This window comes from Pinus tabuliformis, chromosome X (genome assembly GCF_031772625.1).
Source record: "Pinus tabuliformis cultivar Carrire ecotype Pingquan chromosome X, CPIR1, whole genome shotgun sequence".
Classification (NCBI taxonomy): Eukaryota; Viridiplantae; Streptophyta; class Pinopsida; order Pinales; family Pinaceae; genus Pinus; species Pinus tabuliformis.
Window position 1 is genome coordinate 300,959,647 of NC_142308.1, and position 25,981 is coordinate 300,985,627.

Here is a 25,981-nt window from a genome sequence, read left to right on the forward strand (position 1 = left end):
CATAATTTGGTTTATATATATTATGCCCCTCCTATAGATATCGAAGGATCGAGACCATTAGAAGTGTAGAATCGCTCATACCCAGAATAGAATCAATCCCCGTTTTCTCAACGAATCTTGTACTAATCTCCCATTGTAGATTGTCCATAATCCATTTTTTTACCTTTAGAAAACTATACCATATGCACAATCCATTCTTTTTTGACACCATCCCAGATTTGTACCATTCCACAAAAGTATGATTTTCATGTATTTTTCCTTAATAATTGTTTTCCATATCCCTGACCCATAAATGGCCCTCCAAAAACTCTTGGATAATAGAGTCCAACTGAAGAGTTTAAAATCTTTTAAGCCCTATCCACTCTTTCTATTGGCATAGTAATGTAATCTAGGCAGACCAAATGAATTTTTTTACCTCATGTCGCCCCAAACCATATAAATTTGGTAATGATAGCATTGATTTTTGAATGACCTTATTGTGAAGCTTAAATAAATGCATCCAATACACCATGAGATTCTACATAAATGACTGAATGAGGATCAATATGCCCCCCATCGATAACAATTTGTGTGACCAAAATGATTGCGCTCAAATTTATTAATTAGCCATTGACAATCCATATAACGGTCACAATTTGGCTTTAATTTGTAGCCAATATAGGTTAATCCCTTGTCCATAAGCGTGGTACCAGCATCATAGAAATGAGAAATTTCTGATATGACCTCTTGTTGGTCAGAGGCATGGTTGAATAATTATTTTGTACCATTCATAAAGAGAAAAGAAGCATCCCAAAACTTAGAGATGAATTACAGAAGTTCTTTCCACTGACTAATGGATAATTGTCCAAAGATAAGGTCACCATCAAAAAACATTAGATGAGTAATAATTACCTTCTTAGTGACCTCAAGACCAACAAATCTATTGTCGATCTTAGCCATGGAAAATTTCCTACTCAGCCCATTGATGACAAGTCAAAACATAAGTGGAGAAAATGTGAAAACCCTGTCTCAGCCCCCTATGTGCCTAGAAGAAATTAGAAGATACTCCATTAATCAAAACAACATAATTTACCATCGTGACACAACACATTATCGAGTCCACAATGCCAACATATAGGACAATTTTGTGTAGGATCAAACTAGGGAACACCCAATCAACACTATCATAGGCCGTATGCAAATCCAACTTAAGAACAATTGATTCCTTTATTGGAGACTTAATTAAATGAATACACTCTTGTACATAGAGGAAATTGGGTACCACGTGATGGATTGTTTCAAAATTCACTATGTATTCAATCTTGGCATCTTAAGGCATTATTTTATAATACAATTTTATTAGTGATTTATTTTGTTTAATGATAAAGCACCAATAGAGACATGAGTGTTATTCAAACACTCTCTCTCTCTCTCTCTCTCTCTCTCTCTCTATATATATATATATATATATATATATATGGATTTGAACAATTGGTTTTTTTTCATGCAATGTCTTAACAATGCACTCCTTCATTATTAATTCAAAACTCCATGATATATATATTTTAAATCTAATTTTAAAATATTAAAAATATATATAAATTATATATTTATATAATTATTTATACTAATATATTAATAGTTATTTATGGTTTAAAAATCATTTAAAATCATAAATATTTAAGAATACAAAAATTATATATATATATATATATATATATATATATATATATATATATATATATATATATATATATATATATATATATATATATATAATTAAAAAATGATTGGTTATTATCAAAATTAAAAATACCAAATAAAATTATTTAAGATAAAGGATGTTATGGAATCTAATGAAAGTAAGTGAAACCTTTTGTTACAATGGATTTTTTCAGTAGAGATGGTATTGAATAACCATTTTTCAACAAAATAGAAAGATCTTGGCCTTCTCATTTTAATGGAAAGAATAATTTTTTCTTTTGTAAGATTGACAAGACCTTTTACATACATTCATAAAAAAGTCAAGATTATATCCATAATCAGATAGTGAAGTGGCCTCAATCCGCCCATTGGGAAACCAGATCTGTTAGCCACCTTACCGCATTATAAGTCATCCAAAAGAAAAATAGTTTAAGACTGTCTAAAATAGCTATATACATTTGAGTATCCTTAATTCTCCTAGTCTCTAGATATCTAAGACATAATATCAAAGTATTAATCTATAAAGAACAAAAATTGAAAATCACATTATGCATGACATATTACTAATCATCAAAAGAGTCCATAGGTGTTGGATCTTTCGCGCTCAAGCCAGGTAATTCCATCTGAGGGAGACATGGAATATAATTTTCTATGCAGTTGAGGGGGGCATTCTATTATTGAATGTGGAGTTGTATAAGCTGGGATTCCTTATGAATTTCCTAAAGTCCAGGATCAGTCTTGGATGGGCCAGCTACGGGAGTCGGCAGGGCTCTTGCCACTATATTCTTCGTCAGTTAATAGAGATAGACAATATGTTTGTATTGAGAGGACTGATCTCTGGAATTACCAAGGTCGGGAACCAATTCTCTCCATTCCTCCACATTCAAGTCTTCACGTGCTACCTACTGATTCAGATCCGCTTTCCATCCAGAGATGAGCTAGTGAATATAAGGCTGAGTGCCAATTTGATAAGCCTGAGTCACTTCACGAATAAGAGCAGGGGTCGAATTATGGCTCCGACCCCGAGCTGGACGTGGCTAGGGTTGGCTACCTCCATGTTGAAGCGCAACACGTTGGCTCTGTCCCTTGTCTTCTCTTGTTGTGGTACCTCTACCAGAGGAAGGAAGTGCTATAATGAAATCATATTGTCCATAATGATGATACGGTACCCTGTAATGGTAGAACAAAATCCCCATCTTGAGGCAAGTAACTAACTTAAGGACCTGGTTCATACATTGAGAATTGAAACTTGTAGGTGTATCATAGAAGAAATCCACATAGTTGTGAGCAAAAAACTAATAAAACAAACTTTTTCCCAATGGATCCCCGAGCCTTCGTAGGACAAAACACAAAATCCATTGGGATACCCTCGCAGAAAACCCCTTCTCTTAAAAACCAACAGGGAAAATAACACAAACGAGATATAAAACTAAATCATCCATGCAAACTGAATTCCAAGGCACAAACCCCAAATACATGCCCATTCAGGAGAGTAATATACTGTTGGACACCTAATCCTAAAGGGTTAGTGTGGAATTCGAATGGACAAAAACAGTCCAAGAGACCTTGGGATCTGAAACCCAAGAGTCACCTATTGTACTATAAATGTGTATCTTATGTTAATAAAAAATGCACTCAATGATTTATCTTTCACATTGTTTGCTGTCCATGTGAGTTTAACATGGTATCAGAGCCACTTGTGTTTCTGTGGCCTGTTATGTGCACGTCAGTCCTGCACCTCTGCCCATAATTCTGTGTCTGAGCTGCTCATATCTGGATGCTGCCTCCCTGTCATGCGTTTCATTCTCTGGGCTGTATACTTGAGTGTTTCTACCTCTGTCGCTGGACTGACATATCAGAGATGCGTTGGTTAATTCTCTGCGCATTATAAACGTTTGCCCCTCTCTGCGCATACCTGAATGTATCGGTTATGGAATACGCTGTTGAATCTGACATTGTGCAGTGAGCGTGGAATACGCTGTTGAATCTGACATTGTGCAGTGACTGTTGAATGTGAAACTCTTGAATGTGACCTTCGGTTTCTTGCACTGTTATGACAAATAATTTTTTTTCTCTCGCCACTCTGAATGAGGGTTCCTTCCTGGAGAATTGGGTTCACGCCTCTTATTCCTTCTTTGTTTTCTGATTGCATAACTGTTTGAAGACCCCTTTTGCACCATTGATAAGCTCATCTGCAAGGCACTCAGCTGTCGTTTTTATATTTTGGAAAGCACTGTCTTGCGCACCAGTGGTGAGCAGATTGCTTGATTTACACGTCTCAAAGGAGATATATAAACTGCTTGACGTCGAACAACACCAGAGCTTTGATAGAGAAGCCACTGCCATTCTTGCAGAAGAGACCGCAAGGAGAACGCAAGCGAAAATATATACGCTGCTCCAGCACCGGTCCCCTCCGCTTGATGCACGAGTCCACAGCCGACTCATAACAAGCTGCCGCAACAGTTCCAGAGTTTATCGAGGATGGCCGTTTTGTGACTTATCAAAAGGAGGTCACGAGTTCAGAAATCAATGGAGGAGCGTAAAATCAATGGAGGCATAACAATAGGTGTCAACACCCTAATGTTGGAGGTAACTAGCTAGTCACAAATCTGGGCTTCGCCTTGACATAATTTGAAGTTTAATTTCTTGAATTTTGTGGATCCGCATACATTTGCGGAACATCCTCCAGCCATCGCAGTCCCCATTGCGCACATTTTGGTGTGAACGTCAAGCACCAGAGCAAAACTGTGTTTGGAGATGAACAGGCGGGCGATGTCTCCCTTCTATTAAATATCGTGGCATCTAATCTTGCCTAATCTGACGCTGACCACGCTGCGTTGGACGCTCATTGCAATAAAACACTACAGTAAATGCTGGCGATTAAAATACTGAGAAATCTAAATACATGGCGGAGGGGGAGTCCTCTATCCCGGTCTCAGCCTCTAAGACAACGCAATGCGATGGGATTTCCTGAGGAAAGCGTATTCAATCTTGAGCACGCAATTGTCTTTTGACCGTAATTGTTGCTGCAGCCGTGGTTTTGTATTCACCCATCAATCTTTTCCTGGTTCAAACCCCGGGCCTCTTGTTGGGCATCTCCATCTTGCCTTTAATCTTGATGTGCCCTCTTTATGCCTATCATCAGAAGCATCGGGTTAATCTTGCATTGTTAGGAGTGTTTACTGTTGTTCTGAGCCTCACTGTTGGCATATCCTGTACATACACAAAAGGAAGGATAGTTCTGGAGGCATTGATATTAACAGCAGCTGTGGTGTTCTCACTAACTGGTTACACATTCTGGGCGGCAAAGAAGGGCAAAGATTTCAGTTTCTTGGGTCCAATTCTGTTTTCCAGCCTCATTGTCCTCATCCTATTTAGTTTTATCCAGGTGATTCTGCAGGAACGTCATCATCCAAAGCGCCACCAGGAGATGTGAGTCCAGGACACATGATGTTTGCTCCAGCAAGGAAAAATTTGATTGCCCCTCTGTCTACTTGAAACTTTTTCATTATGTTCGGATATTGATGTAATAGACGCAGGGTCGGCATGTAAGGACCATCTCGAACGTTGAAGAAGAGTGGTACATTATTCACCAAAATCAGATTAATATGATTCTGGCATTTTGCAACTATAAGAGGAGATTTCTTTGGAAGTAAATCTTCTAATACAGGCTCCAAATCCGGATACTCCTCTGCAATGCTTTGACGGATCTTGCGTTGCACAGATGCCTTTACTTGATTCTGGGAAGAAATTTCCTCACTAGAAAACTTTTTGAACATTTTTGCCACAAATTGTCAATCCCTGGAAGTGAGTAAAGCTTGGATTCGGTTAAAACCAGGATGAACTAATATCGTATTTCCAGCCAAATGAGCTGTGACAATGAGCGAGTACTTCGCAGCTTTTGCCTGTGTCCAGGTTTGAAAAATGAACTCTGTCATATTAGCAGACATAAAAGACTTGTATTGCGGTATTCAACGACATTTTTTAACAGCTAAGTCTCAATGTTGAATAGTGTGAATGGGAACTATGAGCAACAAACAGTGGCATAATATTATACCAGAAGTGTTGATGGTTCTTTGCAACTAGAAGAAAATCAGAATAGCTCCTGAAGATTATAATTGGTCTCTACAGTGTGAAATTTCGGTTCTATTTGTATTCTGTTCTACTTTGCTGCGATAAAGAATAAAGTACACGGGTTCAGCTTACAGTCATTGTGTGAAAACTTGATAATTGAAAAATCTGTTAGTGATTGGCTAGATTCTTAGCTGGAATTAGTTGAGTGCCTTTTTCAAACTGATTTTTTGAAATCTTCAATAGCTGGGGTTTGTCTAGACTTGCTGAGTGTTCATTTCTTTGTTGAGACAATGGATAGATTTCATGATGTATTAGAGTTACTGAATACACTAATACACTCCACTATTGGTGGGAAGGTAAATGTTAGCAAAGACACTCTTTGTGACATTCAGACCTGCCTGCATGATGCACAAGAAAAGATCGACTTTTTGCAGCTTGAATCACAGCTACAGCAAGAAGAGCTACACCATTCTGAACTTGTTTCTGTTCAGAACATTGAGACAACCACCCATCAACAGCATGTTAATAATGGTACAGATCATTCAAATAAAGCAGCAGTTGTATATGCAGATGTAGAAACTCAGTCTGCACTTCCCAAGCCCATCATCAGACCTTGGGAACAGCTTGTCCACAACAAGCACAGAACTGGTCTTGGATATGACAAGGACTTGTCCTTTCATATTCCAGACTATGCCAAGCCCATTCAGTTTCAGAGTGCTGGATTCATTTATGACAGTTCACCTGCTCCTCATGACAGCTCACCTCCAGCTGTTCCAGATTCTGCCCCTCTTCCACAGCAACAACAACAACAAAATCAACAGATCGTGAAATGCCAACACTGTGACCGAGTTGGCCATTTGAAAGATCACTGTTTTGATCTTCATCCATGTAAGCACTGTCATAAAACCAACCATTCTTCACACAGATGCTTCAAAAACAAACGTCCTGCAAGAACAAAGATTCATCTTGGATGGATCGCTTCTTGGCAATGGGCATCAACAGCCAAGAAGATATTCCAAACACATGTCAGAACTTGTTCTAGAGTATTGAACAGTCTTGCAGTTGAGTTTTCTCCATCTTCTCACCTTGTACCTGACAGGGGGGGAAATGATGGTCATCTACAAGCTTCAAAGTCACATCAAGCGAGCCTGAGCCACAACCTGCCACACCAGTTTCAGAGTTGTAGCCAGAGACAAGATGCCTGAACATGCCTTCAGTTGGCAATCTGGGACTTCCTCTAGCAGAAGACTCCAGCTTCTTGCCAGTTTTGGAAGAGTTCCAGCATAGTTGTTGGTCATCCTTAAACCATCACAGATTGAGGACACTTCCTCTAGCAGAAGACACCAGCTTCTTGCCAGTTTTGGAAGAGTTCCAGGAATTGCATTAAGCATTCCAGAGTTGTTGGTTATCCTTAAACCATCACAGGTTGAGACTTCCCTTTTCAGGTTGAAGTTTTACCTTTTATGCGGGGTGAGACCTCCCTTTCATGGTTGAAGGTTTCCCTCTTTAAAACAATAGGATCACTTCCTCTAGCAGAAAACTTCAGTTTCTTGCCAGTTTTGGAAGAGTTCCGGGAACTGCACTAAGCGTTCCAGTGTTGGTGGTCATCCTTAAACCACCGCCCTTTTTTACCAACATTTCATAGAGCACATTCAGCCTAGTGCTGCCATGCATTTTTTGCACATGTTGTATTACAGCTCTCTTCTTGGACTCATACATAACCCTTCGGATTAAGGGGGGGAATGTTGGACACCTAATCCTAAAGGGTTAGTGTGGAATTCGAATGGACAAAAGCAGTCCAAGAGACCTTGGGATCTGAAACCCAAGAGTCACCTATTGTACTATAAATGTGTGTCTTATGTTAATAAAAAATGCACTCAATGATTTATCTTTCACATTGTTTGTTGTCCATGTGAGTTTAACATATACCATAACAAATAGAAACATTTCTACCAAATTGAGACTGCCCATCAGAAAAAACAACACTTTCCTTTTGAGCTTCGTGGAATGTAGTCTTTCTAACCCAAAACATTATTCTAGAGATCCTTTTCCAACAAATTATCAGAAAAATATTAAGCGTGGGGGAAAGGAAGGAAGGATATGTCGCTGGCCACAGGGAAGAAGAAAAGACCTTCTGCACTAGGGTGGCAGGCTTCGTGAGGAACCTTCAAGAGAAACCTAGAACGTTCCAATATACCTGTGACAATACCAATTGCACTACCATTGACTCGTTCTAGGTTCAATGCATAAAACTCCAGCAAGAAATTATCATGTCGATCTCTTTGTTTACCATTAACACCTTACATGCATATAGCCACCTTGTTGAGGATGGTGTGTGTGAAGGCCGATATAAGACCACTCACTATTCTTTTGCCTCAAAACTCTATCCATGGAACAAATCCCACGTTATCCAATTCTCCACTTGCACCCCAATTGGGGAATAGAAAGAATAGTTTTTGGATAGAAAAACTAATTTAATTTATTTTTATAATAATAAATAAATAAAATAATTTAATTTTAAAGTCACAATTAAATAAAATACTAATTGATATATAAAATTATTTTTTTTATATGATAAATAATCCACCTCTTTAACTATTAAAGTTTAAAAAAATGTACATACTCTAATTTTCTTTCAAATTTAAATTTGTAATCTATTAAAAAAAACACATACACACAATCATACTTTCTCCAAATCCATTAAATATCCCTTTAAATCTAGAATGTTTATCCTTATATTAAATTAATTAAAAATAAATTAATAATTACAAATAATTCCTTCAAACAAATTTCTCTGTAAAAATACGATATCCTATATAATCATCCAATTGTTATTTTAAATTTATCCTCATATTAAATTAATTAAAAATAAATTAATAATTACAAATAATTCCTTCAAACAAATTTCTCTGTAAAAATACAATATCCTATATAATCATCAAATTGTTATTTTAAATTAAAAATTAAATTAGTATTTTAAATTTTATAATATATATATATATAACCCCAAAAAGAAATTGTTATATACTTGAAAACCTGAATTCTAAATTTAAGGAAAACATTATTATCAAATATATATTAAAAAAATATGATACATCCATGCCATAACATGTATGAGAGATTTCCGGTAATTTTTCTCAACTTTCCTATTAGAGAACTTTGAACTGGCAGATGGCCAGCAATAAAAACCATGCTCTAGGGTATTGAATGTGTACTATAAGAGACCTCTCTTTGCATGCAGCCTGACCATTACCATCCCATGCCATATGCCGGTATGTCGTCCACGTTGTCCCCATAGCATGTCATTCATCATATAGAATACATCAACCATCATCCATCAAATTTGAATTTTAAAATTGCCGCGTTTTACCCGCAATTTGTTTGAATTTTGAAAGGCACAGCTGGTAGTCTCGCCAACATTCGGCTTCCTCAAACAACCAAAAGACTAGTGTTTCCAACATTCGGCTTCCCCAAATAGCAGGGTTCGCTCTCGTCCGATATGAATGCACCTTTGGCTACGGCGCTGCATCATGCACACCAAACCCTGGTCATGGCAACACTGGTTTCATTATTTACGATGACGATGATGCTTTTGTTGTGGAGAAGTTCAGCGCATATGTTAATGATTGCTTCAGACTGCATAACAATGCTTCTCCTTACAAATCCCTAATCGTTGGTCTTCAACATGCTCTCTGGCTCGACATTGCCCACATCACCCCGTCCTTATCCAATAGGTAATAAGTCCTCTCCTCTCTTTCTGGCTTTAGAATTAATATATTCTGATTGCATTGTAAGGGGAAATTGTTTTCTTTCATGGTGTTCATTGTATCTTGTGCAGGTGAAATGTAATTGGAGAGTGGATAGCCCGTGGCTGAAGAGATATCGCAGCAGAGTTCGGAAATCGGCTTCGCAGTTCCAGAGCTTTAGAATGGAGCATATCTATTCTCAACATAGTTCTGAAGCTCGTTCCCTAGCCCGGGCAGGCTTTTACAGTAGACGTGCAAAGCGTGAGATTTTGCTGAGGTGCAGAGACCCAGAGTCTGCCAAGATTTTTCAGTTTTGTTTCTTTATATTGGCTTCTTAAGCATTATTATTTAAATAATAATAAAGTAAATTCATACTTATTTATAAATACAATATAAAAAATAAATATTATTTTTTTGTTACCCCATTTATTTACAACTCCATCCCTACAATCAATTTTAAAATAAATTATAACATATTTTGAATTAATTTTAATATGAAACAACTTTTATTAGCAAGTTAAAAATGATACTCAGTTTGAAATTTGAAAATTCAAGTACAAAGACATTTAAAATCCTAAAACCTTTTGTCTGAATGTAGCATTGAATGCATTTAAACTTATTGACGGGGAAAGTTGGGAAAAATTGCAAGAAATCTCTGATACATGCTATGATATAAATGTATCACCACTATAGATCTATCTTAAATACGAATCTAACATGAGCCTAGAGGGATCTAATTGCTTCATGGTAAAAAAAAATTATGAGCCCAATATTATTTAAATGTCTTGTATAGTTATTTATTTTTTTTATTTTTTTTAGAATTTAAAAAAAAAAATTATTTTGGCCCACATGACCAAAATTTCAATTTTAATTACGAACAATATTACACATTATTGGGCTGTAAAATGAGCCTCTCGAACATCCACGTTGACGTCACATCCAACTCCAAAAATTTGAAGTTTTAGCGTATCCCAAATTTAATGGAGTTGTCTTCACTGCGACTTTTTGGAAGCTTTTCCGGTGAATTTTTTTGGTCTAATTTCTCTAAAATCCGGCAAGAATTCATTGAAATCACAAGATTGATGGGTAAATCCTGCACAATATAATTTCCCTAGGGTTTTTAATGGTGTTGAATCCATATATACAGTTAAAAAACTAGTTTAAATAACACAAATCAAGATTTCATATCAAAATCTTCACTGGATTCCGACACCAGAAACTCCAAAAAATCTCACTATAAACAACTCCCAATTTAATTACCTTCACACATTCTCGTTACTCACTGCCATGTGTGAGAAATCCTCTTTTTGGCCCTTTGTCTCTCTCTTTCTTTTTTCCAATCAAACAAAAACTTAAGTTTAGGCACCCATAAACGATTCCCAAGACAAGGTCGGGTGTTGGGACTCCGTGACGGCAAGGGCTAACCAGCGATATATTGAGTCATAAATGCCCTTGCCATCTATGTATGTGGTGCACGTCAATGGGATGGCATACATAACTCCGGCGGGCGACCTCGCGTTTCCGGTGACATACGCGGGACCCACCAACGAGGGCCCGCCCGCCCCGTCTCGTTTTTGACAACGGCGACCCTCCGTTCCCGCGCGCCAAAACGCCATTTTCAAATATCCAGAAATTTCAAATAGCAAGAAACACGCAGCTTCGAATAATTCAACGCATGGAACTGTGAGCGCATACTGATAGGTTCGCACCATTTCTGGTAAATTTAACATCGCGTGTGTTCCGATTGAAACCAAAATGGAGATATCCCTGGTATCTATTGGCAATCTGAGGGATGGTGATTTACCAACACGGAACAATTCAAAAAACCCAATTCAAAAAACCCTCTCGTATTCAAAACTTCTGGACAATGAGACGTACAAAATTACAAATCACTCTTGGGTTTTACAATACGCGCGCAATTTCTCTGAAGCGCTAGCAAATTTAAACATTTTTCTTCCTATTTTTTCCATCATATTTAATTGTAATATATTATTTTTAAGATATGAATCGTAAAACGCGTGAGTGTGTATAGAGACAGATCCAATATATATGTCACCAAAAAAATACAAATTTTCTTTCCTGTTGTTTCCATCATATATGTAAAGTGTAATATATTATTTCAAATGGTATAAATTGTAAAACGCGGGAATATCTATAGAGATACACCACTTAGGAAATGATGATTTGATATCCATTATTTTTTCTTCCTTGCTTAATTTGGAATATAACAGTAAAACATATTTGTAAAGATATATAAATTTCTGGGAACTCTTTTATCGGAGGGTTATGAAAATTATGTTAAAAAGTAAGTAGTTTTTTTTTTAATAGATTTATTTTAAGTACTGATTTAATACGTGTGGAGGAGGATGCAATTTCTTAAGGTCTAAATTTTATCTAGAGTACAAAATACAATGCTTTATTTTTCATTGTCTATATTGTATTTTTGAATGCTAAATAAAATATATAAGATCAATTAAAAAAATTAATCATAAAAACTTAATTTTTTTCCCATATATAGATATATGAAGTTGATATAGACATAAATGTATTAAGATTTAAACATCTCATTCACCTTTTTTTTTTATTTCTAATAATTTTAAAATATATTCATTTTTTTAATTATAACAGATATTATTATTTTTTATTTAAAACATAACTTTTACTTTTTATTTTTATTTTAAAAAGACACAGACAAAACAAACTTACACATCTCCCCATAATTGTAGAATAAGATTCTCGCTCAATATTATTAACATGATAAAAATTAATATAATGTTAAAATGATATTAAAATAAAATATATTTTTTATATTAATTTATAAAAAATATATAGAAAATCAATCAAAAATTATTAACCATAAAAAAAAATCATTAACACTAAAAATATCTTTAAATACTCTTTCCAAAATAGCTCTTATACTATATATCATTTTTATGCTTTCTTATGCTTTCTCGAGAGCTATTTTAAAAATAATTAATTATGAAAGAAAGAATGATATCATAACAATAAAATAAAAAATGTCCTTACATTTCTTCACTCAACATTTCACTTAATTTATAATGGATAATAAAATTAATAAATCAGTTATAGGTATAGGTTTTTATTTTTATATAGAGAAAACCACTCATGTTGTTTATTATTAAAATAATTTTGAGTATAATTGTTAAAATTATTATTTTCATATTATTATAATATTTTTTAACAATAGGGGTGTAGAATAAATGATGATAGGGTGTACTATTAAGACATTTTGTGATCTAAATGTCTTTTATTAAAAACTTTGTGGTCAAAAAATCTAACAATGTTAAAGGCTACTGTGATTTAGGTCAAGTGTTATCAGTCATCATGTAACTACCTCCTCCCACATTTACCCACTTTCATCGGTTTTCTCAGGGTAAACATGAGCTGAGGGTCAATATGATAAGACTCAACCTCCTATATGACCTTGAGGAAATGGAGTCGACAACTTAAGACTTTACTGACTTCCCTCAGGTGCTACAGGACCTTTAGGAGCTACCTAACCCCTCCAAGTGTCCAACCCCTAAGCTAACTCTCTTTTTCACTTGCCTAGGATTTCAGTCACTCCCTTTTCAAGGTCTCCAAGTGACTATAAGCCTCCAGTTGCTCTGCTTCCCAATGACTATGGAAATTTTTAGTCAATTTTGTGTCAGCAACCCTGGATTCTAAGCCACTTTTTCATGGCTACGACTCAGGCCTTTGCCTAGAACTCAATGAAACTTCAAGAGATGATGAATAACATAGAAACAAAGCTTCTAAACCAAAAAATTGAACAAGGACTTGACCTAACCCCTCCCAACTAGGATCGAAATTTCATTAAACCCATGATTAACATGCAACCTACAAGTCATGAATGCATATATGAACATAGGGATATGAAACCTATCTGAGGTTTAACAAGAATGACCTGTTAATCTAAGTTGTCATTGATGTCAATATGGAAATATTCTCGACAGTAAACAATGATGTGAAGCCAAGTAGAGTAGATCCATGAAGAAACAGGAGCAAGAAGCCAAGGAGCAAAGCCATCAGCGAAGCCATCAGAAGAGGAACATGCATCAGGAGGAGAAGCCAGTGGAAGAGAAATTAACAGAGGAGACACATCATGCGATATCGAAGGAATATCATAGAAGAGCTATTGGAGCAATGCATAAGAAGCCATCATGACGTCATATCATACCAGAAAAGAACAGAGGAGTATATATCGGGTTAAAGTATATAACCACATATATCGGGTTAAAGTCAAAGTGAATGCACGTGGTTATATTCCAAAAGGTGGATGTGTAACAGTGGCAGTGGTTTTCATGTGGGCGCTAGGCGGTAAGTGGTATTTAGAGGAGAGCGCCCGATTCCAATCAATGGGCGACACGTAGCACTTGGGTGGAGAGAGAAAACCACTTTTTCGGGTGGTTATTTACCTTCCAAATTTCTCACCTGATATTCATGCAGGCCGTTGGATCCAGCGCAGGTTGATCGATGGTGAAGGATCAATGGACGGTTCTGAGTTGATCGGGTTAAGTGTTGACCGTCAGATCATGAGCAGATCAACGGTGGAGGATCGCTAAGGAATACTGTGAAAAATCAATATCGGCAGCTTTATCGCTTTATTATGTTTCACATTGAATTCCTGGACTGCGATATGTATTATGGATCCATAACAATATGCTCTATTGTAATATCGCATCCGCAGCAATTGCAAGTCTTGAAGATAGGTAACAAGGGAAAACTGTCGAATGCGATAAGCTATGGACCCAACGAATGTATTAACAACCGTTTAATATTATATCGCATCCGCCTCATCGGAATTATCATATCATAAGTCTTAATTGGATGCCACATTGAAACAGTCGATTGCGATATACAGTTGCGGACCCGATGGTCCTATTTTATTGCGCCCTAATGGTATATCACGTCCGTCGTATCGGGAGTTATGTATCACAGTGTTTAAGGCCTTGTCACGTTAAAACTCCGATTGTGATAATACCGCGTACCCGCTGCTCCATTGTAATGCGCCCTATTGTAATATCGTGTCCACCATGTTGGAAGATATGTTGTTTGGTCCCGAGTTTGAAGGCTTAAAGCCTTGCCACATTGAAAGCATCAATTGATTTATATATATATGGACTCGACGGAGTTATTAAAAACAATTTATAATAATATCGCATCCGGGTATCAGGGAATTGGCTACGTTATGTGCAAATTTTCCGATTGCGATAAAGTTGTGGAGTCGACCCGATGAAGTTATAGATGCGGGTGTAATGCATTTGAAGTTTGGCCTTATGTGTTCGGAGGGTGTATTTCTGTGTATTCCTATGGTTCCGATAAATGTGTTTCCTAGGGCTTAAATTCAAATAAATGCTTTCGATAGATTTGGGTCCATTGTATGAATATTGAAAAAAAGGGGGGCCTCTTTGATATTTTTTATTTCTTTAATATGAAATATTATTATAATACGGTCTCTCTTCCACATTTACGTGTCCTGTGAGTATTGGAACACTCGAATAGACAGAGGGAAGCCATGGATCGGAAAGCCGAAGTGTCAAACGAGCATATATGGTTGAGCGAGCGTAGAGGAAGCTAAAGCGACTGGAGGAGGGAAGCTGGAAGGTCGAGCGAGCATTGAGGAAGCCGAAGCTCAAGCGAGCGAAAAGGGAAGCCAAGGGTCAGGCATATCAAGATAAGAAAATAGAGAATTGTCTTTATGGTGTTGTTGTTGGTGAACTAGAAGAAGGGAGCAAGCCATAGGTCCAGCAGGACAGAAAAGGGCCGAAGGTCCAGCAGGACAGAAGGAAGACGAAGGTCCAGCCGGACAGGAGGTAGTTGAAGGACAAGAAACTCTGTTGTGTTACCCTATGAAAGACTCAGACCTGTGATGAATTAATCAGGTACATAATGCATACTGAAGAACAATTCTATGATATAATAAATAAAGTTTCATTTGATATCACTTGAAGGGAATAGTAGCCAGCACCAGTATTGAAGCATATGTGAACGTATTTCGGGGAAGTAAGAGATTGCAATAGCAAGAACAGTGCGCAGTAGTCACGCTGGAAGCATTCACCATGACAGTGAGAACAGAGGCTTGAAACAGAGAGTTGGTTCTTATGAAGAGCTTAGTACAGCTAATAGTAGACTCACTAAAGTTGTGTGGAGACATTATCAGAGATCATGATGACTATTTGATATCATCATGAGATAAATTTTGCAGACTCTATGTGGACAGTACGAAGAGTTGTAAAGGCTTCTTCATATGAAGACTGGTTTCCATTGATGCTATAGCATGGAGACTACAGTGAAGCTGTAAACAGATAGAATTCAGTAAAGAAGAGTTTTGGGAGTAGAAAATTACTATCAAACATGCCTTGACAAGATTGGGTCAGAGCCCTTGGGGTTGGCACCTCAGAAATTGGAAGGATTGGTGTCTTTGGAGTTGGTGCTCCTATATCCAAGGTTGGTGCCTTGACAGCAGATGGTTGGAGCCCTTGAGGTTGGTGCCTCAGAACTAGAAGGATTGGTGTCCTGGGAGTTGGTGCTCCTAAGTCCAAGGTTGGTTCCTTGACAAAACAGAGTTGGTGCTCTGGAGGTTGGAACCTCACAAAAGTCCAAGTTAGTGCTCGGCAATAGATTGGAACCATAGATATATATATATATATATATATATATATATATATATATACATATATGATTGCAAACATTATATTAATAAAAGCATTTATTCTTGTTGTTCATCTTGTGTTCTGAATATAAATGTTTTGACTGAAGAAAATAACAATTGAAAAGAAATATTGATTCAACCCCCCTCTCAGTATTTCCAACATGACCAATGTATATTTCTCACAATAGCTATCATAACACCAATTAGGTCATGCATTCTGATGAGCCTCATAATTGCGTAATTATATGGGCCTTAATTCACCTCCTAGCTTAGTCAAACCAACTTTTCTCACAACTTATTACATGTTTTTTTAGTATATTTTGTTTATGAGAGGAGTTAGAGTTGGATATTATGCCTGGTGGACTAATATGCATTAAATGCAATATTGAAGGAGAAAATCAAGGAATTTTTGCAAATAATAAGGTTAAAACTCGAACGGGACAAGGGAGAGGGATTCTAGGAGGTAAATCCTCCTCACTTACTTATCCCCCATTTGAATATTCCTCCATCCATCACACCAGCTCAGAGTGCAAGCAACCAAGTCCTGAGGATTAGAAGGCAGCCGAGCAAGTGAGATACAAAGAGCTAGTTTATCTCGGGTTCCCGAGCCGAGCCTCCCTGATTTTAAGGAAGTCATTGGGGACTTCAGTTGTATAAGTATAGAGGCCTAGAGCCTCATTAGGATTCAGATTTCTATTGTAAAACTCTAAGCTATTTTCGATCTCCAGAATTGTGAAAGTTCTATTGATGTAATTTGTTGTTTTGGTAATAAGAATGAGTTTTGTTTTGAGCTAGCACTAAGTTAACTCACAGGGCTGAAGCTCTTAGGTTAGGGCCCAACCCTAGCAGCTAACGATCCTCTTTCTTGTATATGTATGTTTAGTGTAGTTTCATAGCTTCATTGTTAATTTTCTTTTTACATGCATTTCCATTACAAGTAGTGTAGATTAGATTGGTTATTTATTAACTTTCTTCCTTTTGTGCCTTACTTTAGTAGCAGGTTATCAGGGATCAAAGGATCACCATAAGGTTGTCAGCAGGTGTCTTGGCCTCACTTCCTCCCTCTGGGATCATGACTTGAGGAAGGGACCCTTAAGTAGCCCCAAAAACACAAATTTCTAGTTCTTTTATGAGCTTTCAAGTTTGTTGTTTTTAAATTAGTATTTGGTTAGTTTTGCAAGGTAGGATTCCATTGTCATATTTTTCTTATTCATTTTTGCAGTAGATCTCATCCATGCTTTCATTCCTTTCAACAACTTTCCTCATGCATAATGTAGGCAATTAATTCATTAATTTTGCTTTTCTAGTTTACGAAAATGTTTCTTTTTTGCATAGCTTTTCGAAAGATATACATGTTTTATGTAGAGCAGGTGCTTCGGGAGGATATTAATACTTCATAGCCAGTAGCCACCTTCCACTCCATCCACCTTAGTCATCCCTTGTTTTCACCATCACCTTCACTAGTTTTCATCATTTTTCATAGAATTTCTTCCAAGCACATTGAGCGAATCCAACCATATACTATCTTTCATGTTGAATTCTAAGTGACCCTAGACCTTCTCCCACTCCATTCCACCCATCACACACCTTTCCTAGGCCTTCCACCACCTCCACCACCTCACATTTTTCTCTCGGTTATATCCTGTAGGTTTATAGGGAATCCTGTAGGTTTCTAATACATCTTGTAGGTTTTCCTGAAATGGCATGTTTTGAGGCCAAATTGATGGAAAACCTCTAAGAAGTCACCAAAATCCTCCCAAGGGTCTTCCACACCATCCAACCATCTCATAACCATTCTAGCCATCCTCAAACATCCTTAATTCACTTGCCACATCAACAGAAGCAATTAGTTTGCATACTTGATTTTGCATATATCCAATCACCACGATATTCCAATCATAGAAGCTCCAAGACAAAGAATAATAACCAAACATCGAAATTCATCCATTCATCCAAAAAGTCTCATCCTCAAAAGATAGCGAAAATCTCACAAGAAGATATGATCCAATCCAAGTGATGATCCTATAATGAAATGACATCACTTGTATTTATACATGTCCAAATGAATTCGATTTGCCTAATAAAGCCTAATTGAACCCCTAATATAAAATAATGTACAAGATAACTAACTTTTGGTGACAAGCCCACCAAACTAGCTCAAAATAAAAGAATATGTCCTTCAAGAGGTCGAATATTTAATAATACATGTCGATGGGCCTTAGAGGAGGCCTAATGAAGTCCATAGGTGCCAAAATATGAAATCAGGCTCCCAAAGCAGTGGACAAGGGGGTGACCCCTTGTTCTCCAAGTAATAAACCTATGGTGCTCCCAAGTGTGTGTGGGGGCATATAAGTGCCCTTATGGGTCTCCAAACAAATTGAAGATGCTTGTAGGCCATCTGCAAGGGCTCGGATGATGGTATAAATGAGGTCACATCACCATACAAGTCTTGGGTCATTTTCCAAGTGCATAATGTGACTGTGGGGCCGGCTAGGCATGGTGAACCAGGTGCATCTTCCTCGTCCAATAGGTGAACCATAAGCGATCTCTGAATGACTCTGGGGATCCATGGAATGGTACCTGTTGCTATGGAGTCCCATGGCTCTCTACACACACCCTACATGTGCAAATGTAACCCTCTAGATGGTTAAGACCCCATATAGAAAGGCCAAACCCAAAATCAAAACCATCTACAATCTTGCAAAAGATCCAATGCCTCCCCATACCTTCCAACATATCAAGTCATTAAAGCAATCAAGTAAAAGAGTTTACAAACCATGGAAAACAAGTGGGCACTTCATAATGGCATGCCCTTCCATAATGAGCTTTGGCATGTGCTAATGTCTTCAATCTCCAAGACAAATTAACAAATCATCATATTAGGTAGTTTTTGCTTCTAAAGGGGCTGATATGTTCATGGTACATCCTTCAAATGGTGGTGGCATGTGATACAATGATGGAATGGAGTAGGGGACAAATGGGAACAACCTGGGTCACATCCCATGGCACAAGGGTAGCTAATAAAACAAAAACCCACACTTGGGTAAATAATGTGTAGGAGAACAATAATGGTACGTGAGTTATCTCAACCTTGGTTTTTCCACCCTTCTTCGAATGTCTTTTACCTTTTATGATTTTCTTTGGTTAACTACTCGGGGCTCAAAGGAATGAGAGAATGATGTGCAAAGTATAGCAGTGGATACCCCCTTTTAAGGTGAGACAGTTCATCACCCACCAGGGGTTGGAACAATCATGGGCTCTTGAATGATGAAGGAGACTCATCTAAGGCCTCTAGGAACCAGGGTGATGGCCATGGAAGGAGAAGAGCTCATGTCATGTCTTTTTCCCACGTGCTAAATGTGTTTGTCCCAACCATCTTTAGCATTTTGTGGTACACTTTCCTATTGAATGTGGCCAAATATGCTTTTTCTTTTCTTTTTCGCTGCATCAACCTCTGGGGCATCATTCCAGGCCCAACTCAAGATGTGGGAAAAGGGAGGGGGTGGTTGACTCTATATGGACCCAGTGGAGGAATGTGGACCTAGGTGGGAGAAGTGATGAAAGGAGCTATAATGAGCGGAAGGGGAATGATATATGTGAATCGGGGATCAAGACCACACATCCAAAATCCGGGTTTCCCACGTAATACAATCCCAGAAGCCCAAAGGCTAGTAAAAGAGATCCCACGGTACTAGGGTTCAAGGTTAACATCCTAAAAGAGATCTAGGGGACAAGAGCACATACCTAGTCCACTCTTTCCGTTGAATCCCCCCATTAGTCCATGCCCAAGAGTTTCCATGATAAGTAAACTAAAACACTCAATTACGAAATGGCAAGGCATACCTTTAGGTTTGGAATGCCCACTTTCAAACATACGATCATGACAGATAGGTGAGGGACCACATAGCTGGCTCAAGTGGCAAAGAAATGGCACAACGAGCTAGTTGGTGGCTGCAAGGAACTGGTGGTTGCCAATTGAGAACCATCATGGAGAACAAAATTACCCCTAAGGATATCACCCACAAAATGGTGGGTAATAGTCTTCATAGTAGTCTTTGAACAATTTTCTCAACCCACTCATGTAAGTTTGTATGACCTCCATTAATGATTTTTATCATTATTTCATCATCTAGAACATATTTATTCATAAATAGATCGATTAATATATTTGCATAATTCTTTAGGAATAGTTTCTATAAATAATTTGTGGGTTTCCATGAAGAATTGTGTTCATGCTTCAGATAGAGTCAGTGGAGTTCTTGCATAATTCTTCGTATAGTTATTAATCTTAAGCTCCCACCACTCACAAATCTTTTCCAAACTCAAAATTTATGTGTGCACGATGATACAGATTTGAGTTCATGGACTACCGACAACAAAACCAATGTTGTAATCTAGGGACTTGCGGGAAACAATTATCAATAATGTCCTTGGACAAAGCACTATATAACAATTCACAAAATATTAGACAAACCCACACAGAGGAGAGAACAAAAAACACAAAATAATGGGCAAACCAGCTATAAATCACATATTTATACTTGAAGAATCAATTACAAGGTAAGTTGCAATTGGCTAACTACTCTGGTCGGTCAACCCAAGTGTGCAATCAACCAACTTACATATTCAACTTAGTCAACCATCAGGTCTCGTCAACTAGACCTTACCCTCTCTATATATATAAAGAATAGATCATAATATATATATATAAATATAAAAGAATAGATCATCTTTGAAAATGGCTAATATAGTCCTTTTTTTCTTGTTTCCCTTTCCTCCTGTCAGTTGATACCAGCATGCTCAATTCGTAGATACCCGTTTGGTTGTAATTCAGAATACATGGACGAGGGCTGACTGAGCCCGTGGTGCAACCCATGGCATTTTCACAATATGTCGTTGGAGTGCATCCCGAAGTTGCAGTAAGATCAATGTCAGCTAAGACAATGTTCTCACATGGAACAGTTTGACTGCAAGCAAATCTCATTACTTCTTTGCTTGCCGATGTGCCTTTGATGTTCAAGAATGCAACGTCACTCACTTTCACAGCAGATGTCTGCACTTGATGCAACACAAGTAATATTAGAAATTCCAAACCCTCTTTTTGTACAATCCTCTTCTTTACCCACTTGTATTTTAAAACAACTCTACTATCATTCAATAAGCCCAAGCACGATACATATACATTGGTTGGAACAAAATATCTTTCACTCTGTTTCCACATGTTATGAGAGCAACATGATCAAAATTTGCTAATTAGACTCACAGACCTTATTTAAGCATGGTTTCTTAGAATCACAGTAGTACTGATCAATAATTATGGGATGTTTGACATTCTGCATTTGCACATTTTGAAATGTGATCCTCCTAGCAAAGCCAGAGCTGCCCTGCAAATAAATCAGTGAAATGTTAATGTCCACTCAGTCCTGGAAAAGCATGCAAGATCTATGTGATCAAAAAAATATGAGTCATTCAAATTAAACTTACTTGGATTTCAGCATGCCAAATTTAAAGTCATTGTGAAAAACTTTTGAGGTCAAATAAATGCAGAGAGACATTAAACACTTAGTCATGTATCCTTAAAAGATGGTCATGAATCCTTAAAAGACTACTTGCTATTTTCAAACACTTCACAGTAAGGTTCTCTGGTTATCATCATCTATTGATTCTATTCTCTAAGAAACTATGATTATCCTGTAGCTCTCCTGTGGCTCTCTGCACTTTGTGGGGGTTCAGAGTGATGAATTACTGGTCTCCAGAGGAAAGAATGAACAGACATAATATACCTGCCAAGTCTTGATTCTGAGACCATTTGTTGTATTCTCGAGAAAGGCGCCATGTACAAACACATCAGCGACCTGGGCCTTTGCGCTTCCCTCACCCAAGCTTCCAATACTGCTGATATCAAGGATTGCCCATGTAATTACAAGATTTTTCAATGAAATTCTAGATTCTGATAATTTTATCCACTTAGTTCAGATTACCTGATCCCGTGACCTGGTCCGCAAGTGATGTTTTCAGTACAAATGTTAAATGAATCGCTTACAATGGAAATGCAATCATCCCCTGCATCAGAATTTAAGCAATCTTCAGAGCACCAAAGACAAATTATTAAGTCATGGGAAGCAACTATTGAGACCTATATGCAACCACTGAGACAAAGTTCTCTTGAATTGTCGAGGTCCAACTGTAGAACAAAAGCTACAGGTCGAGTTAGTGGTCCTGTTCTAATGGAGTTGGAAGGCCCCAGTATTTAAATATCAACACAGGGAATGCATTTTGAAGCTTATGCAGAGCTAACGAAAGAGAAATAAATGGTCTTGTGGAGATACCTGTTCCAATAATGGTATTCCTAATCACCACGTCTTTGGAAGCGCTAACATGAATGCCATCTGTATTAGGACTATGACCAGGTGCAAGAACCTTGGGATGGTCGGCTACTACCCCAACACATTTTCTGAGATTTATATGCATTTGTTGACTATTCTCTACAGTCAGGTTCATCATTCTTAGATTGTTGCATAATTCGAATGTGATTGCCTGAAAGAATCAAATTTTCCATAGTCTAAGTCCATACAGACTGGCAAACAACCCCAATGACCTAATTTTCCAAAGCCATAACGGCATCTAACGTTCTAAGTTCAGAAGCACATCGTATCGCAGTTCGTTTTCTTGTATTGCAAATTTAAAAGGCATCAAACTTATTTTTCTCTCATGGGTTGAGCTTTGAAAGAAAAAAAAAGGGCCGAGGAGGTACGTACAGTTGGAGCTGATCGACATGGCTGCAACAGAGAAGGAAAAAGTTTGTCATGAACTTATATATTCAATGCAAACCAGCTTAATTTTGTCTTACTCTTTCTGCCACATATTAACCTAGATATAAGAGGGGCAAGAGGAAGGCCAAAATTAGCGATTAATGCAGCAGAGATTTTATGAAGATGAGAGTTTGCCTCCTTTACATTTGTTTTCTTGATTTTGCAAGATTCTGCCCACCATTGCTCTCCACTACCATAAAATGTCCCTCCCCCCTCTACTGTCAGGTCATCTACTTCCTTAAAACGAAGCCACTGCCTTCTGTTTAATCCATCCCAAACCCTGGGATCTGCAGGGGCAATGATTGTTCCAAACACCTGGAAAAAAACAAATTGCGTAGGAAAACAATATGAATCGGACCCATATCAAAATTGAAATTCCATCTAAGTACTCTATACAAGGAAAGACGGTACCTGCATAGTCAACGCAGATTTGCAGGGACCAGAGAATTTGATGGGCTTCACAAGATACCTCTTTCCATGGGGTACAATGAAAACTGCACGAGCCGATGAACAAGCCTTTCTCCATGCATTCTTAAATGCCTGAAACACATCACTCATCATAATTCACTAGTATTCTGGAACAAAGTGCGCCAGACCAAATCCAGCCATGATGCCCAAAGGCAAATAATTTAGAGTAGATCAAGTTTATGAGGCCATCAACTATATATGCTGAAAAATTTGTGGGCTTTCTTTCTCTTATTTGGGTTTCCTAAACATATGAGTGACAATGTACAATACGCATACCCAAAACAAAATCCTCTGTTACACATACATATGTATGTAATCATGGATCCTTAACCAAAAGACAGCAAAATACCTACCGCACATTCCAGTCGGTCAAAGCTGATACTAGTAAACCCTCACATCAAACAAACATCAAATAATGCTTTAGAATCAGTGGGCAATGCAAATTCACCTTGGTGTCATCATTCTCTCCATCCCCTTTAGCTCCAAACTCATCTACACACACTACATTACTGGATCTGGGTAGCCAATCGCTCATTTCAGAATTAGAACTGTCTTCAATGCTGAACTGGCGTGCCAAATCAATGGTTGAAGCTAATGGGGAACAATTTTCTGTTTCGCCTGATATTGGCCACAGTCGTCCTTGATTAATACTGTGCTCACATATTGAAAATGGGTTGCCTTCAATGTGGGTTTTCTTGCATTGCCCACATACAATTGTCAACAACAACAGCAATGTACTTAACTGACTACTCTTCTCCATTTCCATTCATTTATAACACACAGATTACCATGACAGATGAATCAAAAGCAGGAGAAACTGTGGCGATACAGGTTCTGTATGCCTTTAATGGCATCAAATAATTATCGAGAGCAAGAAACTGTAGGGCATGTAAAGGCCAATATTAATATATCTCAATACCAATCTGTTTGGGAGGCCAATTTGAGTGCATTTGTAGATTTAATCCACTATTAAACCTTCAATATATTTTCAAACACAGAGTATACCGGCGTTTTAGTAGGGTTGAAGATTGTATACCGGCGTTTTATCAGGGTTGAAGCCACCAAAGTGACGCTCTGTCTCAGCCCCTGGCTTCTGGTTCTCGTTGAAAATAGCGAAGATATAGGTCTCGATGCTCCTTCCAGGTCTCTGCAAAATCAGATTTCAATCGTTTGAATGTAACAGGAATGTAGCGGGAATGAAACAGAGCTCTTGCGCAGACCGATTGCGCAGACCGATTTTTTGAATTGTTCCGTGTTGGTAAATCCCCATCCCTCAGATTGCCAATAGATACCAGGGATATCTCCATTTTGGCTTCAATCGGAACACACGCGATGTTAAATTTACCAGAAATGGTGCGAACCTATCAGTATGCGCTCACAGTTCCATGCGTTGAATTATTCGAAGCTGCGTGTTTCTTGCTATTTGAAATTTCTGGATATTTGAAAATGGCGTTTTGGCGCGCGGGAACGGAGGGTCGCCGTTGTCAAAAACGAGACGGGGCGGGCGGGCCCTCGTTGGTGGGTCCCGCGTATGTCACCGGAAACGCGAGGTCGCCTGTCGGAGTTATGTATGCCATCCCACTGACGTGCACCACATACATAGATGGCAAAGGCATTTATGACTCAATATATGGCTGGTTAGCCCTTGCCCTCCGTGACAGGTCGAGTCAGACTTACTCCCGATGTAGCGTACCACCCGACAATGCCACTGACTGCATGGATTGGGGTTAGGATCGATTTGAGGTCAAGGTTTGGCTCACTCCCATGTTTGTTTTGGCTTTATGCCTAACCATCCTGCAACTACCAACCAACTTGCAGGACCCGCTACACAAGGTTGGGGGTCGGCCTATGTTGTAGAGCTTGTAGTATGAAGGATTTTGGATAGGTCCGACCTCCAACTAATGGGACCCACCTTCCGAATTATGGTGAAAAATTAGAGAGTGGCACATTAATTAAATTCATCTCCTTAACCACGATCCCTTACTCCTTAATCAACGTTTCAACTTCTTTTTGATAGAGCTTCGAATTGACTTCCCTATCATAGCTCAAAGTTACTCATATATATATATATATATATATATATATATATATATATATATATATATATATATATATATATATATATATATATATATATATATATATAATACGAAAAGAAATATCCTATGACATACCACATGCGTTGTTAACATCATCCTTTCCAAAAAATCGACAATTGGGCTTTTTCTAGAAGTTGTAGGCTAACAAATAAAATAATTGGACACATCTACAAAAAAAAAAAAAAAACATACTAGTATAATTGTATCTCAAGGGACACCTAAGAAAAATTGAAATAAATATTTACATTGTTAAAAAGGACAAAAGGTGGAGCAATGCTTCTGCATCAAACTCCCTTAGAACATAAGATTTCATTTACTCTTGTCCATGAGGTCTGCAACAGTGCTTCCATTCTTTAGAAGCTCTAGTTCATTTACCGAAACTACTTATTCAACTGGAAGACCCTTCCATTTAACCAAATACTCATA

General features: G+C 37.8%; 1 protein-coding gene and 1 pseudogene across 1 annotated transcript; one reads left to right on the top strand and one right to left on the bottom strand.

Moving 5' to 3' along the window:
• Positions 1-4,587: 4,587 nt before the first annotated feature.
• Positions 4,588-5,119, top strand: LOC149139599 (BI1-like protein pseudogene; annotated as a pseudogene).
• Positions 5,120-20,681: 15,562 nt separating this feature from the next.
• LOC149139600 (putative polygalacturonase At1g80170) lies at positions 20,682-24,830 on the bottom strand. Its single transcript, XM_089448268.1, has 9 exons — positions 23,905-24,830; positions 23,400-23,528; positions 23,133-23,303; positions 22,935-22,955; positions 22,506-22,713; positions 22,158-22,239; positions 21,960-22,068; positions 21,444-21,560; positions 20,682-21,229 (listed from the first exon to the last, which is right to left on the bottom strand). The coding sequence occupies exons 1-9, from the start codon at positions 24,220-24,222 to the stop codon at positions 20,903-20,905; spliced, it is 1,482 nt and encodes a 493-aa protein (XP_089304394.1). The 5' UTR covers positions 24,223-24,830; the 3' UTR covers positions 20,682-20,902.
• Positions 24,831-25,981: the final 1,151 nt, after the last annotated feature.

What these genes read in the sequence shown, in the direction of transcription:
- LOC149139600 (XM_089448268.1), bottom strand. Translation starts at nt 24,222, where the DNA reads ATGGAAATGGAGAAGAGTAGTCAGTTAAGTACATTGCTGTTGTTGTTG. An exon ending in GAGAGAATGATGACACCAAG is followed by an intron (nt 23,529 to 23,904) that starts GTGAATTTGCAT and finishes GATGTGTTTCAG; the next exon opens with GCATTTAAGAATGCATGGAG. An exon ending in GGACCAGGTCACGGGATCAG is followed by an intron (nt 22,069 to 22,157) that starts GTAATCTGAACT and finishes TGATATCAGCAG; the next exon opens with TATTGGAAGCTTGGGTGAGG.